We start from the raw sequence: 16,858 nt of genomic DNA, 5'->3' as shown, positions 1-16,858 counted from the left end.
ACTATTTCTCCTGCTCCAAACCTATTCCCCTTTTTTTTTGTTTCTGAAGCAACAACATTTCTCAAGCTGCCATTTCTCATTGAACTTTAGCAGCATCCTTGCAACTGCTATATCCCCATGGGTCTGTTGTTCTCTTGCAGTAATAAAAGCCTTTTTTCCCCCCCTTCCTGGGAACACTGAAATGACTGATTTCAGCAGTGAAACACTTCAAAGCAAGTTTCTAAGTCAGCATATGTAGAAGTGGGATTCTCCTGCCAATCCTACAAGTATCTGTCTTTTTGAATGGATTATTTTTATATGGTGCATGCAGGTGTGGGTGCAGGAGGAGGCTTTATTGCTCTGGGCAGATCATGTGTGTCGTGAGCTGGTCCATACCAGCAACCTAACAGGGCCAGTGGAAGTCTTTGTTCACTGGATGCTGAACCTCTCGCTCAGCTAAGCCAAAACTCCAGCCTAGTTAGGCTCTTGATTTGATGAGCCCTTCTGTGACTGCCAGGGAAAAGGAGGAAGGATCTCAGAGAGGTCGGACGTGGGTTTTTCCAGTGAAAGTAAATTCATATAGAACCTGTCTTCTTTTGTATTTGTCCATGTATTTCTGCTTTAAGAGGGTTTCCAATCTGCAGTGCCATTTTTTGCCAAAAACTATATAAACTCTTTCTTTCCTTCTTTCGTTTGCTTTTATTTCTTTTACTCTGAAAATACAGGAGGAAAGGGAGAAAGGGGTCAAGAACAGAAGAGTCTAAAAGCTTTTGAGTGAAAGCAAATATAAAATATTCACTTACTTAAAAGAAGCACAAAGATCATCCTCTGTCTCACTGTAAAGTTAGGGCTCTATATGAGTTTTCTTGTAATTTAGTCGCCTGTCACAGAGTAACCAGATTTGCTTAGAGCTTTTGTTTGGGAGAGGTGGTTTTTATTTAGTATGAAAAAACCCTAACCCTCATGTGACGGTGTTCACAGGGGTCTTATGTTGAGGGAAGACATGAGGATCTGACTCCATGTTTCAGAAGGCTTGATTTATTATTTTATGATATATATTATATTAAAACTATACTAAAAGAATAGAAGAAAGGATTTCATCAGAAGTCTAGCTAAGAATAGAATAGGAAGGAATGATAACAAAGGTTTGTGGCTCAGCCTCTCTGTCTGAGGAAGCTGGGCTGTGATTGGCCATTTATTACAAACATCCAACATGAGCCAATCACAGATGCACCTGTTGCATTCCACAGCAGTGGATAATCAATGTTTACATTTTGTTCCTGAGGCCTCTCAGCTTCTCAGGAGGAAAAATCCTAAGGAAAGGATTTTTCATAAAAGATGTCTGCCAATACCCTCAAGGCTTCTAATTATGGCAAGACGGAAAGGCATTGGCTACCATTTCTTGTTGATGTCATAGGTGGAATGACATGTGTCAGACCTGTGATAGGTGAGCTAATTTTAGACTATTGAGTCACCATTCAGTCACTTGGTCACAGCACTGGTCTGCCCTGAAACAAAAACATGGTGTGGTCTTTGCTAAGAAGACATAGTAATTGCCTCTGAGAAAGGTGTCCTCTTCTTTGTGGCAAAGAATGTGTTACACCTGTCAAATTTCAGCACAGGGACTTTAATTAGTTGAGGTATTTCTTGGGTTTCAGCTGTGACAGTGTTCATGAGAAGCCACTTCTTGTAAGGGGAAAATGTAAGGGGATGCATGAATGTAACCCTGTGTGCCACTATAAAATTACTATCTTTTTGCTTCTTAGACTGAAATAAGCCTATTTTGTAGGCTTTTGTGATAGGAATTTCTTTGGAGAACAGGATGTTTAACCACACATAAAATTACTAGCTGCATACCTTTGCAAATAGCTCATCTTATTCCTCAAGAGTTTGCTGGTTTACAGTTCCTCTTGAAAAACTCTCCTCCTATGGTCCAGCTATCAGGGAGTTTGGCTATTTCACTTTTAAAATGTTTCATTTCTGAATGTTGTATTCAGTGCTTCTAAAAGAACATTATTTTTTGTCACAGAAGTTGCAGGTTTTCGTGTAATAAACCAGCAATGACAGTGCTGTGGATTTGTGTAGCCCTTTCCTAACAGAAGACTTCTGATGTCAAAAAGGGCATGATCATTTTATCATATGTGGAGTTTTATCTTCATAGCCTGTCCTTGTCAGAGGATAAATGCTCTCAGAATGATCATCTTGTGCTTGAAAGGTCACAACTCCCACAAATTTATGAGGTCATGATCCTGAGTGTTGTCTCATTCATCAATCTCAATGAAATTATGGGAAGAAGTTTTCTGGCCAAAGTGGGTTTTGTGCCATTGCCTCATCTTACTGCATGTCTTGACTGGAATCAAATTGCTGAATATCTCTAGAACTTCTGGACCAAGCTGCATGGTCCCTTTGGAACTGGATGTCAGTGTGTTAATTGCTGGAATTAACTGTTCTGAAGGTACCTGGGAAGGGATTGTCTTTTAATCAGCAAAAATTGTTCCCATGAAGGCAAGAAGAGAGAGGAAGTTTATCTGCCAATACTTACACTTCCAAAAACAAAAGCCCTTAGTCAGAAGTTGATTTTTTGGCTCATTGTGTGAGCACATGCTTAAGGCATCTGTGTGAAGAGATTTGCCAGCAGGCCTTCAGCCACAGTACGTTCTGTCAGGAAGGGCTCTGGGAGATACAAAATTTTGGTATTTTCAAAACAATTAATCAGAATAGGAAGAGGTTTTTATTAGTTCTGTGACGCATTTATTGGGATTGGAGAGCTGAGGAGAGGCTGGCAAACACTAGGCAGACATCTCTAAGAAATGATAAAAAGTGTTTTTGCAATCAATACAAGTTGTTTTAAAAATTTCATCCTTCAGTTCTCTCCTTATTTCTAGCTCCTAAATCCCATGAAAAAGACATATCATTATCCTCTGCTCCACCAGTTCAGATGTTCAGAGCCCTTGATAAATTAACAGACTGGTTATTGAGAAAAATAAAATTACAGTTCTGGATTGGATTTATGATTCTTATGCAAATGTAACTGCCACGTTCTGTGCAGAAAACACATTTACACATTTAAAAGCCTGAAAATAGCAATAATCCTGTTCAGGAGCTGCTCCAGTTAATACTTTCCTATATAGATTTGAGTATTCATTAATAACTTCTGGATTGTTATTAGAATTGTTTTATTGTAACATGTAATTTGCTTGAACTGACTACGTTTTTCTCAAAATCGTTTTAATTACAGAAATAAATGACAAAGCTTAGTGGAGATGCTTATACAACAGTGCAGTCATTTTCTGTGTGCCAACTGGAAACTCATTTTAACAGATGGAATTTACCAGTCTGCAAAGAAGGAACACAAGGCCTTAAAACTTTATCTGCCTGAAAAAAATATTAATATGGTGTCATGCACGCTATTTCTTCTTTGCTTGTGCAATATTAATCAATTATCTGTTACAGCTGTTGAAAAAACCCAAAGAGTTGTTCATTTTACTGAGGATGCATTTTGCTATTAGGATCAATTTTATATGTCAACAAGATGTACCATTGTGGGTTAGAGTAATGGTATGATTCCAAATATTCCCTTTTATCTGTGAGGACTGAGACATTTATCATTCTTCCTTCTGATGGTATGGACAGTGCTGTTGCAGATTATTTTGGCATCATCTTCCTCTTTTTTTTTTGCTAGCATTCTGCCTGACTGTTCTTGTAGCTCTTGTTTTCTTTATAAATCAGTAGGTATAACCTTCTCCCAGATTCTGATTCGGGATAAAGGCTGTAGGTAGCTACAAGATGAAGCCAGGACTTCAGATGTGACCTACCAGGAAGAGAAAACCAGCATTTTGCTTCTAGTTGATGAGATGGTTGATTGCAAGTCTTGTCTCTTCTTTTGAGACTCACTAATGAACAGTGGTAAAAATGTAGCCCAGGAGTAGCTCAGAAAGCAGAGCTACTGATTAGATATGACAGAAAGAAACAGGCATCACCAGGATGGTGAAAATGAGGGTGTGGAGCTGGATGACCCTATGGACTGGGGTAGGAGTAGAGAGATGAATTCATCAGAACCACGTGCAAAATTACACCCTTCAGAATAACAAAGTGTTGAGCTACAAGTTAATTGTTCATCAGTTAGAAATGAAAGAGGAGCAAAAGGCATGGGGAGTTCGAAATAACAACAGGCTGAGTAAGCTGTGGTGGTGTGGCCATGGAAAAGGCAAATGTACTGCTGGCCCCTCTCAAGGGAGAGGGAACTGCCAAAGATCCTGTCCTACAAGATTAAAGAAAATCTATTTCTGCACCAGCCAGCCACCCCAGCTTTATGTGGCACTTGCAGCACACCAGTACCCTGCCTCTAATGGAACTGTGTGTCTTTATCCCATTGTATTTCAAAACAACACAATATTAAGATAATTACTATAGAGTGTAAGAATTGCTGAGACTTTACATCCTGCTTGTCTGATATGATCTTTTTTACATTTCCATCTTCTAAGAGAATGTGGCTTGTGCTGCATCCAGCTCTGGGGTCCCCAGCATGGGAAGGACACGGACCTGTTGGAGTGAGTCCAGAGGAGGGACACCAAGGTGATCAGAGGTGATCAGAACAACTCTCCTATGAGGAAAGGCTGGGATGGTTTGGCCTGGAGAGGAGAAGGATTCAGGGTGACCTAATTGCAGCTTGCCTGTTCCAGGAGGGAGACTACAAGAAAGCTAAAGAGGGACTTTTTACAAGGGCATGTAGTGACAGGACAAGGGGAATTACTTTAGACTGAAAAAAAGAAGGTTTAGATCCAACATTTAGAAAAGATTCTTCCCTGTGAACGTGGTGAGGAACAGGAAAAGGTTTCCCAGAGAAGCTGTGGATTCTCCATCCCTGGAAGTGTTCAAGGCCATGTTGGATGGGGCTCTGAGAAACCTGGTCTAGTGAAAAGACAGAGGTCAGAACAAGATGATCTTTAAGGTCCCTTCCAACCCAAACCATTCCAGGATTCTATGAAAACAATGACTAGAAATAAAAATAAATTAAGGAATGAGGGGAGAAAACTATTTATGCCAAAGTATTGAGGTGTCCTGAGAGGAAACGAGCCCACAGACAAAAGTGAGCTGGGATTAATAAGAGGGTACTGAGAGAGTTGTGGTCCAGTGGCCTGGTGTCAAACAGTGAAAAGTGAACTGGTGTGGTCAGTTGGTAAAAAGGTCCTGTGCTGGTTGTGCCAATGGTGTGGTTGAGCCAAGAGATTTCTCCAGCTCTGTCTTCCTAGGAAGAGGAGTCTTGTGGAGGGGTCTGCTCCAACTGCTCCTGCTCAGAGAAAATGATCCTACTGAGAGGCAGACCCAAATAAGAATGACCTGGCATAGCATGTGGCAAAAATATCTATAGATTTTACAAATAAATAAATGTTAGGTCAGTAACCTGTACTCAGAGATTTTTTTCCTAGTGGAATTTTGACTTTGAAGGGATGTTAAGCCTTTTCTATGGACCTGTTGGACCTCAGGCTCCTCAGGGCTGACATTGTGCTTATACTTCACACTAATAAAACATTTAGAAATATTTTCATAAATTAAATTAATTGGATCTTAGGTCATGGACTCCACAGCAAAATAAGTTGAATGTGAAAATGTTATCAATTAGAAATGCACTGACTTGATTTTTTGTTATATATACACATGCATTTGCATCTGTATCCTGTTTCAGTTTTTTTTCCTAAGCCTACTCCCATCCTTCCATATCTTATTTATTTGATGATTTATGCATTTGCTACAGAGATATTTTGTTAAATATTGAGAAGTTTCTGATTTGAACTTGACTGTGATTTGAGCTGTAAATATTTCTTATGGACGTAAAAGCTTAAATTTAACATTAGGCTGATTTTATTTATCTTTATTGTTTTAATGTTGTAGCAAGACCAAGCAAGGAGAGACTTAGTTCATTAACAATGAATGAGGAAGTAGCACAGCTATGCTGTCAAGGAAATGAAAGTGCATATAAAATACGTTCAGGACTTTTTAATTAAGGGTTTTACTCTGCATTGTCCTACTTTTTATTCTCTAGTCTTCTTTAAAGCACAGAAAACATTTTTGATCGACAAAGAATAATTATCCTTGTTGCTTTCAATTAAATAAGTATACACTTCTAAAATGCCAAATAAAATCCACTGATATTGTTTGAAAAAAAAAAGAGGGGGGTGGTCTGAGCAGATAACTCTCTGTTTCTGTAATCTGTGAATATATTAATATTGTGACAGATAGGATGTTCCTGGTTCTTTATTGTTAGAGTTAAGGTGACAAATCCACTCCTACAGTGGCATAAAGAAGGGCACTTTTATGGCAGCTGGGGAGCAGCTGGCTCTGCTGCCCAGGGATGCTGCTGGTCCAGCAGAGCTGTGCTGGGACTTCTGCACAAAGCTTCAGCGGAGAAACCTAAACGTGCTGGGGAGCCCTGAGGGAGGATAACGCGGTCCTTCCCTCCCTTTCTGTGAAGACAAAAATCCTTTCCTGTGGCCATGGAGCTCTCCCTGGCTCAGGCAGAGGTGCCACCTCCAGCTGCCAGAGCTGCCTGACCTCCAGGGCTTAGCTGGGCAAAGCAGCTGTGAATTATACACCAAAGAAAGGAAGGGAAACCAGATTTGCATTAGGCTTGTTTTGATTCCCCTACTTAAAACTAATCTCCGGTAGCTTTTTTATTTTCTTGAAAGCTGCTTTGTACTGACTAGCCCTTGGTATTTGTCAGATTCTTTGTTTTCACTGCATATTCCCTGCTGGCCTGCTCAGAAGCTCGTTAAATTATGAGGATTATTCAGAGCTGAACTGGATAATAAAATGGTCTATTGATTAGTACAGTTCTAATTAGTTGTCTCTTAGCTTGAAAGAGAAATAAGATTTGATAGTAAACAAAGCAGAAAACAAATAGGGTGTTTCCAACATGTAGGATGTACATGCTTGTGTGTGGCCTTGCACATGAGAATTGTAATTTCCAGTTTATCATCACAAGCCTATTTCACTGCTTACAGAACTGTGACCTGCACAAGCAAATTCTCTGACAGATAATCAGACAAAAAATAAAACTCAATTATTTTTTCTTCCAGTATGTACTCGAAGAATGATGTCCTGATAAGCAATATGCTTTTGATTTTTCATGTCTTGTCATAGTAAAATAAAACTTACAGCTAATTTGTGTTTTAACCAGGTTTGTAGTGATGGCAATGAATATAAATAGTGTGTCAGAGTTTTAGCTTGAATGGCGAACACCAGTAATTAGTGAAACCTTTCTAATTGCATCGCATGCCTCCACACTGGTTCAACGTATAAAAATTACCCGTGGTCTTCTTTAAAAATGATGCGGATTGGTGTATTCCACCTTCAAAACATTTTCTCCAACAGTGCATGTTTTTACGGTGTGTGTGCAGACCTACAAGCCTTGAGTAGGAGTAGAGCAGTGCTGACATCCTCTGCCCCCTCCTTCAGTCACACTGTCTGGCTAGGTGAGGGTGCCCCTGCTTGCAAAAGGGCTTCTCACTGACCTTCCCAAAGAGGGAGAAAAGCAGAGGACAGACCATGGGATGTTTTGAAAAATAAGGATTGAAATCCTGGCAGAAATGCTGTTGATTTTTGTAAGAACAGGGTTTTTCACCAGCCCTTTAATGCCTTCTCCATGATCCACAAAACTCTTTTGAATTTCTATGGGCTCTGCAGGTTTGCCTTGTTTGGGCGGGAGGAGAGTGTATTTTTTTTTTTCTAATATCTTTCTTTAAATGCAATTCACTTCAGACAAAAACCAATTAATTACCCACACTTCCCCCCAATTCTGTGTAGTTCTTGCCCACTGCAAAATGGCTGAGCGAAAAGCATAATTTATTAAAGTGTGAAAATCATTTAATTCTCATCAAGTGTTCAAATTCCAGTTTTGTTGAGGATGGTTTTGTTTTCTTTTGTTTTGTTAGACCTGTTCAGGTATCAAGGGCTCAGTTTCATATTGTTATGCCCTTTTAGAGAATATGAATTTCTCATTCAGAAATTAAGTAGTTCCCATTGTTTTTAGTACTGTCTGTGAGTTGAGCTGACTGTGGTGTAGTTTGTATGGCTTTTCTAGTTTTCCTCCCTGGTAAAAAACCTTTCCTTTTAAACCTGGCTGCTGAGTGAGAGGCAAGTGAGCATCCCTCTGCTTTTTAAGGCAAGTAGTCTTGTCAGCCCATCAGTCTCCTCATTTCCCATCACCTGGAGGTTGATGTTCATAGCAAGATATTCTCTCCAAAAGGTGAATTTCTTCATTACTTTCACAGTCTTCCTCTAGGCCTGCAATTACAGCCCTCCTGATAACCAGCACACAGCTGCACCCATTAATTCGCCCTTCATTTGAAGATTTCTCTCTTGGCGTTCCCATCCTTGTCAGCTTAGAGCAGGTCCAGCTGCCTGCAGCCATTCTTTGAGTCCATTGTCCACATCAGGCATCCTTCCCACAAAAAAGCCAGCCACAGGATCAAGGAAACCCTGAGCACCACTGTGACCAGGGAGAGCCACCTTCCTCTCACACAAGGCAGGACAGCCACCACCACACCATGTGAGCTTTTGTGAGGGTCTGCAGGTATTACACAGCTGAATTAGTTTGCTGCGGAGCACTCAAAAGAGACACGGCCCAGGCTGTGCTGTTTACCTGATGGAACAATCAAAACACCTCCTGAATAAAGCAGACACCCAGTCTCTGTGGGCTTCTCCATGTTAGGGGATAATGGAAGCATTTACTAACAGCCAAAGAAATTATTTATTAGGATATGAAACCTTTAATTTAGAAGGAAGGCTTCACGTTGTATTTTTTTTCCCCTTACACTCCCACTCTGCAAAATGTAGCAAGGCCAAAATTTAATGCATTTGCACATCTATTTCTGAGCTATGTGGGTGTCTCTCAAAAGGTATGATTTTGAAGTAGAACAAACAATATATTCGTAGCAATCTTCTTTGAACCAACGAGGTTTTAGAAACCCAAAGATCCAGATCAATCAATTCCAGTATATTACATTCTCCACTCTGTTGGGTTTAGATTTAAACTCTTTTATAGATGTTGAAATTGCAAGAAGGATTCCCCAGCTGCCAAAAATGGCTCTGATTGAGCAGGACAAAATTACACATGGAGAAAATACAGTGGAAACTGAGACTTCATCTTTCTATCTGCTCCTCTAACTACAGGCACAGCAAGTTTGTCTTATAGTATGGATTTCATCATCCTGTATACATTTTGGTATAGTTTCCCCTGTTATGTGTACAGGAGGCTGACACAAGGGGACAAAACCCTTCCTGACCCTGCCAAAGGTGATGAGAGAATCTAAAAATTTCTGAAATACACAATCATATTGAAACATCAAATGTTGACAGAAGTATGAAATGGTATAAACAGCTTTATTGTTTACAGCATATCCTCAACTACAGTTGCTCTCAGCTTATTTATTTGTGCACACACAGATGTGCTTTATGTACCCAGGAGGAAAGAACACAAAGACTTTCATTTTTAATTCTTTTCGCTGTTCTTATCTGGGGGAAGAAAACGTGATCTCTGACATGCTCTCTCACAACAAAGAGCAAAAGGCAGATGTGGGCCTTTCTCTTCAGATACCACTTCCTCCCCAGCTTCTGTTTTCATGTTTACAGCTTCATGTGCTTCTCCTGCAAAACACACATTGTTGGGGTGCTGCTGCAGGTACTGGAGTTCATCTTCCTCTCTTCTCTGGCTCCCGTTGCTGTTTGCAGGAAGAGAAAATCCTTTAGGTAATTTAAAAGTTTTCTCTTAGCTGTGCCAAGCTTGACCCTGTCTCTCAGGCTGACACTGCTGAGCCTCTGGAGATATTTCAGGTTCCCTAATAAACCCCTGTGCCTGGACTGACACTCACTGAAATGAGAATAACACCTGTACTACCACTAAAATAACAAATCAAAGAGATTTGTTGACAAAGAGATTGTCAACAATCCATTGTTGCTCTGTGGTTCCTTTGTCCCCTTATAAAGAAGAAGTAGGGGCTTCCCATGTGAATCACCTGTGGGGATTTAGGGCTAGTTTATTTAGGACTTTGTGACCTGTACAGAGGGGCACTTGCTGCAGAAAGCAAGGCACATGATGTATTTCCAATTCTTTTAGACAGGGGACACTCATGAAAGGCAGCCTCAATAGTTCCTAGACTGAAACAGGGGGGTAAAACCCCTTTTCCCAGCCAGGAGATCATACCAAGGGTGAATACTTTCTGCAGATGACACCTGGCATCCTTTGTGTAGCTACAGGGGAAAAATGGAACCTTGTGAATAATTAGATACTGTAATTCTGGATTGTTTTTAATTAGAAAATCATGGGCAACATACCTGAAAAGTTCAGGGTTTGTCTTATCTGTGATTATTTTTCCTTTCCCACAGAAGGGTATCACACATTATTTGGTCTGCTTTGGTGGCAGTCTAGGAGAAAAAAATCATCCTCTTTGTTCTACAGGCATTCACCTTTAAACATGCTGCAACAAATGTTTGATTTTTCCATTTCAAGAATAGAGGTTTGCAGTTGTTCACTCTTAATCATCCTTGGAAAAGATTTTGATACAAAGACATGACTTCTTTCCCCTTCCTACATCTGTATCTGTGTATCTTCCCATGCAATTTGCCCCCTCTATCCTAGAAAAGGCAATGAGTACTTATGACTAAACCAGATAGGTATGAGCAATCGAGTAGTGCTAATATTTGCATGGGTAAGAAACATCATTTATGAAGACAATTGAGACAAAATAAAGGTGCTCTATATAATTAGGATAATAGCTGCATGTCATCATTTTCCCTGTGTATTATTATGACACTGTTGATTAACCAGGTGTAGAAGGATTTGGAAAGGCCAGAAAAAAAATCTTAGGGAATCACAGTAGGAGGTAAGATGAAGTGAGACTGAAAATACATGTGTGCCCAGAAAAAAAAAGAGTACATTTAATTTGTTTCTTGACAGTATAGAATTGGGGACTAAAGTCTGATGGCAGCTGTTAGTTCCAAACAGGTAGGATTGATCTAAATTATGGTTTCTTGAGAGAGCAATTTTTTTCCCACTGACAGTTTTTCTGCTTCCATTTGCTTAAAGAAGGAGGAGGAGGATCCTGACCTTTTAAGCAGTGGAGGGCAGCTCTCTTGAAGATTTTCATCACTACTGAGCTTGTTTTCCTGTGATCCATGGGAATGGAGGCGTCTGCAAGCCAGCCTGACGGGTGCAGCCTGGCTGACAGCGTGATGGGAGAGTTCAGAGCTCTGGGAAGGAGATTGCAGACTTCCTGCCAGAAGGGAGTAATTTTGTCACAGGTGCAGGCACACTAAGTGTCACAGGGATGACACAGAGTGTCGACAGTGATGCTCATTGCCCAGAGTTCAGTGGTTTAGCAGGGTGGAGTATTGCAGGAGTCCCCAGGGGCAAAGTGAAGGTGTCACGTTGATGAAATCCCAAATACCCTCCCAGTTGTGCTGTGAAAACACTTAAGGCTTCCTACTCCACACCAGCTCTCTCTGGATGAGAATGAGATTGTGCACAAGTAATTACAAAATTAAATCTCACTCAGCAAACCCACACACACCTCAAAGTTGTTGAATATGTTTCCCAAGGACAATATTGAGGGACTTGCAGGGGACAGGGCATCAGTGGAGGCCCACCTGGGCCATAAGAGAGATGTGACTCTGAAGCTGAAGTGGCAAATTAATCCCTAAGGATGCACAGACATTTATATTTAAAACTCACATAACTTTCACATTCATTAAGCACATTTGAAGTGGTGGATAGTGTATAAAATATCTCATTCTCATTTCAAGCAGCTTAATTTGTGCTTGCCCTTAGGCTGAAGTGTAAGAACTGAAGGCTTCCACCTGTGTCTAAATTGCACATGCAAATTTTTTTGATAAAATGGTATCTAAAAAAGACAATATAAAATAATTGGGGGCTTTTTTGTTCTTGAGTAGACCTTTTTCCTAGATAAATTACAATAATTTTTTAAAACTGCCTATTCAGTGCGCTAGAAAGGATTTTAATGATGATATGTCTGTACAGTTCCTGTTTATTTAATGAAATATGTGGCATATTTAGATCTAAATCAAATCACAAGTTTGGCTTCTGCTGTTCTCAGTTGTGTATGGTGGGTTTAACATAATTTTTTTGTCTATGTTTTTCAAGCATAATGCTGTTTCTGCATTTTAGTAACTATAGAGATTTGTCTTTGTGATATTTACTACAGTGTCCCTTGATGTGAAATATATGCTATCCAACTCATTTCCTATCCCTCACTGCATTGACAAGCAAATTTTCAAGTGATATTTTATATATATTTGGCAAAATTTATATTCAGCAAAACTCTCATCTACAGCTCGAGAGTGTGTAGTCAAGCAAATTCAGGTTCATTGCTTTTTTGCATTTAGTTTTATTTTTTGTATATTTGGACTTGATTCAACAAAGCACTCAGGAGTTTACTTAAATGCAAAGTTGCAAGTACTTAAGTGTAAAGTCAGATCATTTCTGACTGCTTTGCCACACTAAGCCCATAAGTGCCTTCACATCCTTTGGGTAAAATTTATCCCAGCCACACTATTGTATTTCCACATCACACAATAGCCCACCACACATGATACACAGACAGCTGCATCTCCATGAAAGGCAAAAAAAAACCCTTGAGCTTGGTTAGATGGAGGGTTGTACTCCAACAGAAGGAATTCTCTTGCAAGCTGTTTTTTTGCTGGGCAGCCAGAATCTGTAGGATAAGGCTTTCTGACCCAGCACAGCTCACAGCAAGCTGTGCTCTGCAGCATTTCCCCCTGGCACTTCAAGGCAAGGCTTCTCAAAGAGCATTTCATCCTCACAGACATCTGCTCAGCGTTTGAGAGGAGTTGGGGGGTCTGTCATCCATCTTTATACCATTCCTTTTATTGCTGCTTTGGTTAGTGCCCTGAGCAACAGGACATATGACAGTCCATTACTGTTAATGGTGTTGTTGTAGAATCAGACTTCTGAAAAATACTGCCTCAAGCAAAATATTAGAGATAATTTAGTACTGTATTTCAGGAAGGGACATGCTGGGGTTAATGAAAGTTTGACTTAGTGAACATGAAAGGACCACATTGTTGATCTGTTTGAAATGGTATTTATTATTCTTATTTAGATAATTTTCTTAATTAAAATAGGAGTGTTTTTCTTATTTGTTCTGCCCCCAAAATGAGCTCCTTTTGTTGAGGACCCAGCCCCTGCAGGAGTCGCTGTCAGGCAACCCAGGGAAATGGACGCTGGTGCCAGAAGGGCAGGGAGAGCACAGCTGCCAACCATGGACCGTGGGCATTGCCCTTCCTGTCCTCTGTGCTGCTCCCTGAGCAGGGATGGGCAAACAAGGCTTGAAGGTTTGACCGTTGCCACAAAACACTGGACAAGGAAACACTGAATTATGGCCTGATGGTGTCCTCTGCCATCTTCCAAAAGGGGAGAGGTGCTGAGTCAAAGTGGGGGATTTCTAGGGTGGACTCAGAGGGTCAGGAATTGCTCTGAATGAAAAGCTATTTCCAGCTGTGAGAGCCATAAAAATATAATGTTCAGCTCCAGCTTTTAATTCTGCTGGCCCACGTTTAGAAAACAGTGTGTGGAACAGGAGAGCACAGTGCTTTCTGCTCCATCCACCAGCACACTGCCTCAAAGTTTGCCAGCTTTAGGGCCAGGAGTCAGGTTCCAGCATAAGGCAGTGCAAGAGCCTCAGGGCAATGACTTTCCTCTAATTAGCACCACGTGGCATAGACATTTAACAAATGGGAATGCCACTTCCAACAAGCAGTGCAGTGTTTCCTTCAGCATTAACTGTTTTGGCTGTGGCTGAGTTGCAGCCAAATGAATGTACATGGAGAGCCCTGCCATGTCCAGCAAGCAGCCCTGCTGCTGTCCATCGGCTGTTATTTTTCAATTCATCAGGAAAAGAACACAGTAGACACCTTTTACAAACACTTATATTTTAATAACTGAATATTAAAAATCTAGGCAAGTTTACTGAGCCACACAACCTCTGATCGAGCCTGGCTCTGTTGAGAGGAGGGAGATGTTTTTCATGCAGAGTAGATCTTTCCAATCCATTTCAATTTATTTTTCATGAAGAAGTGTATCAAGACACTGCCCATCAGCTTTGCTTTACTGCCAGGTGCTTTGGCCATTAGCTGTAACACGCAGAGGTGTCATTTATGAAACGGTGTTGCAAGTTCAATATTCCTTTTGCAAAAGGCAACACGCTGCCACGAAATGGGTGGGTTGAGGGTATATCAGGGCAAGTTTTTTGTCATCCCTGAGCTCCCATCAGGGGAAATGCAAAGTTGGCATCACCTGACTTTTTTGTATGTTGCTCGTCTTTTTCCTCAGTATAGACATCCATTATTCAAAGTAGATTTTCAGGGCTTCTGGAAATGCCGAAAGGTGGGCGCTTGCTATGTTATGACTGTTGGATTCGTGAAAATTGTTATGAGGAAAAAAATAAAAAAAATAGGAAAAAATTCTCTCTGGGCCAAATGAAAATGGTGCTGCTGTAAAAGGAATCTGTTGGCCAGACGCTGCGGCTGGATTTTGGGGGACTGGTGACTCGCTTGACAAACCTGTTCTCAGCAGTCTCTTGGTCGAGCTCTCTCCAGCACCTGTGCAGCGCTGGGCTGTGCGCGGCCAAGGAGAGGCAGATTGGCGGGTTTTCACACGGCATCCCGTGCCGTGCCGTGCCGTGCCGTGCCGTGCCCGCTCGCTCCCAAGTGGGATGCGCCGCGTTGGAGCGAAGGGGCGGGGGGCGGCTCCAGCACGGAGGCGCGCGATCCCATTCCCATCCCATTCCGCGGCGATTGTGGAACTCTGCCGGATCATGGCTGGCTTGTTTGTAGGGCTTTTTTTTTTTTTTTTTTTTTTTTTTTTTTTTTTTTTTTTTTGTCTTTTTAAAGAGGCAGCGACGCCCGGGTCGGCGGTGTGGCGCCGCTGCCCGCGGGTGTGGCGGGCGAGGCGCCGCTCCTCCCTCCGCCGCATCCCGGCGCATCATCGCGGCGGTTCCGCAGCGGCGGCGCGCGGCGTCCCCGGTGTCCCCGCGGCGGCGGCGGGCGCGGCCAGGGGCGGGCGGAGCGGCGGGCACTGATAGGCCGGGCGGATGCGCAGGCAATTTATCATCCCCGGCTCCCGCGGAGGCAGGCAGCGCGCCTGTCACCAGTATTGATTTCAGAGGATGGACTCAATTTCCTAGGATTTCCATTAAGAATTAAGCGGGGAGGAGGAGGAGGAGGAGGGGAGGGGGAAAGAGAGAGAGAGAGAGAGAGAGAGAGAGAGAGAGGGAGGAAGGGAAGGAAGGGGGAAAAGAGAAAAAAAAAAAAAAAAGCCGTAAGCACGCAGGGTAGCCAGGCAGACATGGATATGAGATGGCACTGTGAAAACTCGCAGGTAGCTTCTTCTCTCACAGCCGATGCAGCGCACAGGCGAAGCACTGCCGCATGCAGGGTTTAAGATACCTTTAGGCTGACAGCAAGGAGGAGAAAGAAAAAAAAAACAACAACCAAAAAAAAAAACAAAACCAAAAAAAAAAAGCATTTGCACCGATTTACTGAAAATTACTTTTTTTTAAACTAAAAAAAAAATTAGAATATCTCCTTGGAGATTCCATGTCATTAATATCAAGATGAAATTTCTGCACGATATCGGTTTTAAATCTAGAAAAGCTTCTAAATTGTATTTTTTTTTCTTTTCTGCTCCAAGAAAATAACGCTTTGGTACCCAGAGCATGGATGCTGCTGTTTTTTAATTTTTCTCATCTGCTTTTTCTTAATAGGCTTTTTTTCTTTTTTTGAGCATGTTTGCTACAAATGAGTCTAAAAAGGAAAGGAAAATCGAGAAGAATCAAATAAAAGCATGAATAAAACCTGCTTCAAATAGTTGCCAGGCTGCTTTCTTTTTAACAATCTAGCAATTATTTTGGCTTAAATGATGCTTAAACCCTGACCATGCATGCTTTTCATCTTGGCTTAGAATATGTGTGTACGTGTGTGTGTACGTACGTGTGTACTTGTTTTGATTTGATTTTTTTGCAGTGAGCATTTGCACAACGGGAATTCCTGTGAGTTATATGCATGCTTTGATAAGAAAAATTGCATATCAATGAATGACTGTAACTGATGGACTAAAATGTGGTGATATATAATGCAAAGTTGCTTCATCTTTAAATGAGTTGCTTCTAATCTTTTGGGGGAGGGTAAATCGCTGCATGCTTATGACAATGAAAGTGTTTGTGTATTTTCTCAAAGGTTGATTGTTTATTTGCTTGTTTCTAACACGAAGAGCGAGGTGTTTCCTTTTATTTATTTATTTGTTTGTTTTTTCAAATAACAAACCCGCAAGGCATCTGATTTAAACGAGCACGGGCTACAAAGCTTTCCCTGTTACCTGAAAACGAGCAGAAGGGTGTGTGTTTGTGTGAGTGCCCAGCTCCTCTGGGGAGGCTGGTGATCTTTTCAGCTCCTTATTCTCCCCAAGAAGAGTTAAAATGCCGTGGCTGTCTGGCGCCTGCGTGCACCATGGGAATTCTGCTGGCAAAGCCAGGGCTGGCATCAGGTGGGACAGGTGTGTCGTGATAGTGGAGAAAGGCAAAGGTGTGGGTGAGGGCTGCCAGAAGAGGTTAAAGGGTTTCTAAAGCAAGGAATCAGCAGCTTCCATCTGCACAGAAATCTCATTTTCCCCCAGTAGCTAGAAAGGCAAGGGGAAAAGGGTTTTTTTTGGTGCGCTTGTTTTCTTTCAGATGAGTCAGAGGAGAATAAAGCGGGAGAGACGGTTCAGTTTTATTGTGGTTTACAGGTTGTAGCAATGTGTTGAGAGAGAAGTTATGGTTTGGGAGGCTTTTTTCATGATTGTGAAAGG

At 41.5% G+C, this 16,858-nt stretch overlaps 1 protein-coding gene across 32 annotated transcripts in view; it reads left to right on the top strand.

The window, feature by feature from the left end:
* The window catches only part of NRXN1 (neurexin 1), a 679,465-nt gene that overhangs the window by 610,603 nt on the left and 52,004 nt on the right, over window positions 1–16,858 (top strand). For 2 of the 32 annotated variants that reach the window (XM_063152501.1, XM_063152500.1), the window contains exon 1: window positions 15,294–15,391. The exons of the other annotated variants lie outside the window; for them this stretch is intronic. In XM_063152501.1, coding sequence (XP_063008571.1) covers window positions 15,359–15,391 — 33 coding nt within the window. In that variant the 5' untranslated portion in view covers window positions 15,294–15,358. Of the gene's footprint in view, window positions 1–15,293; window positions 15,392–16,858 lie in introns of those variants that run through there. 32 annotated transcript variants of the gene reach the window in all.

The sequence above is a fragment of the Melospiza melodia genome, chromosome 3 (genome assembly GCF_035770615.1).
Source record: "Melospiza melodia melodia isolate bMelMel2 chromosome 3, bMelMel2.pri, whole genome shotgun sequence".
In the NCBI taxonomy this organism is placed as follows: domain Eukaryota; kingdom Metazoa; phylum Chordata; class Aves; order Passeriformes; family Passerellidae; genus Melospiza; species Melospiza melodia.
Note: the sequence above shows the minus strand (reverse complement) of the source record. Positions and strands in the feature narration are given on the sequence as shown.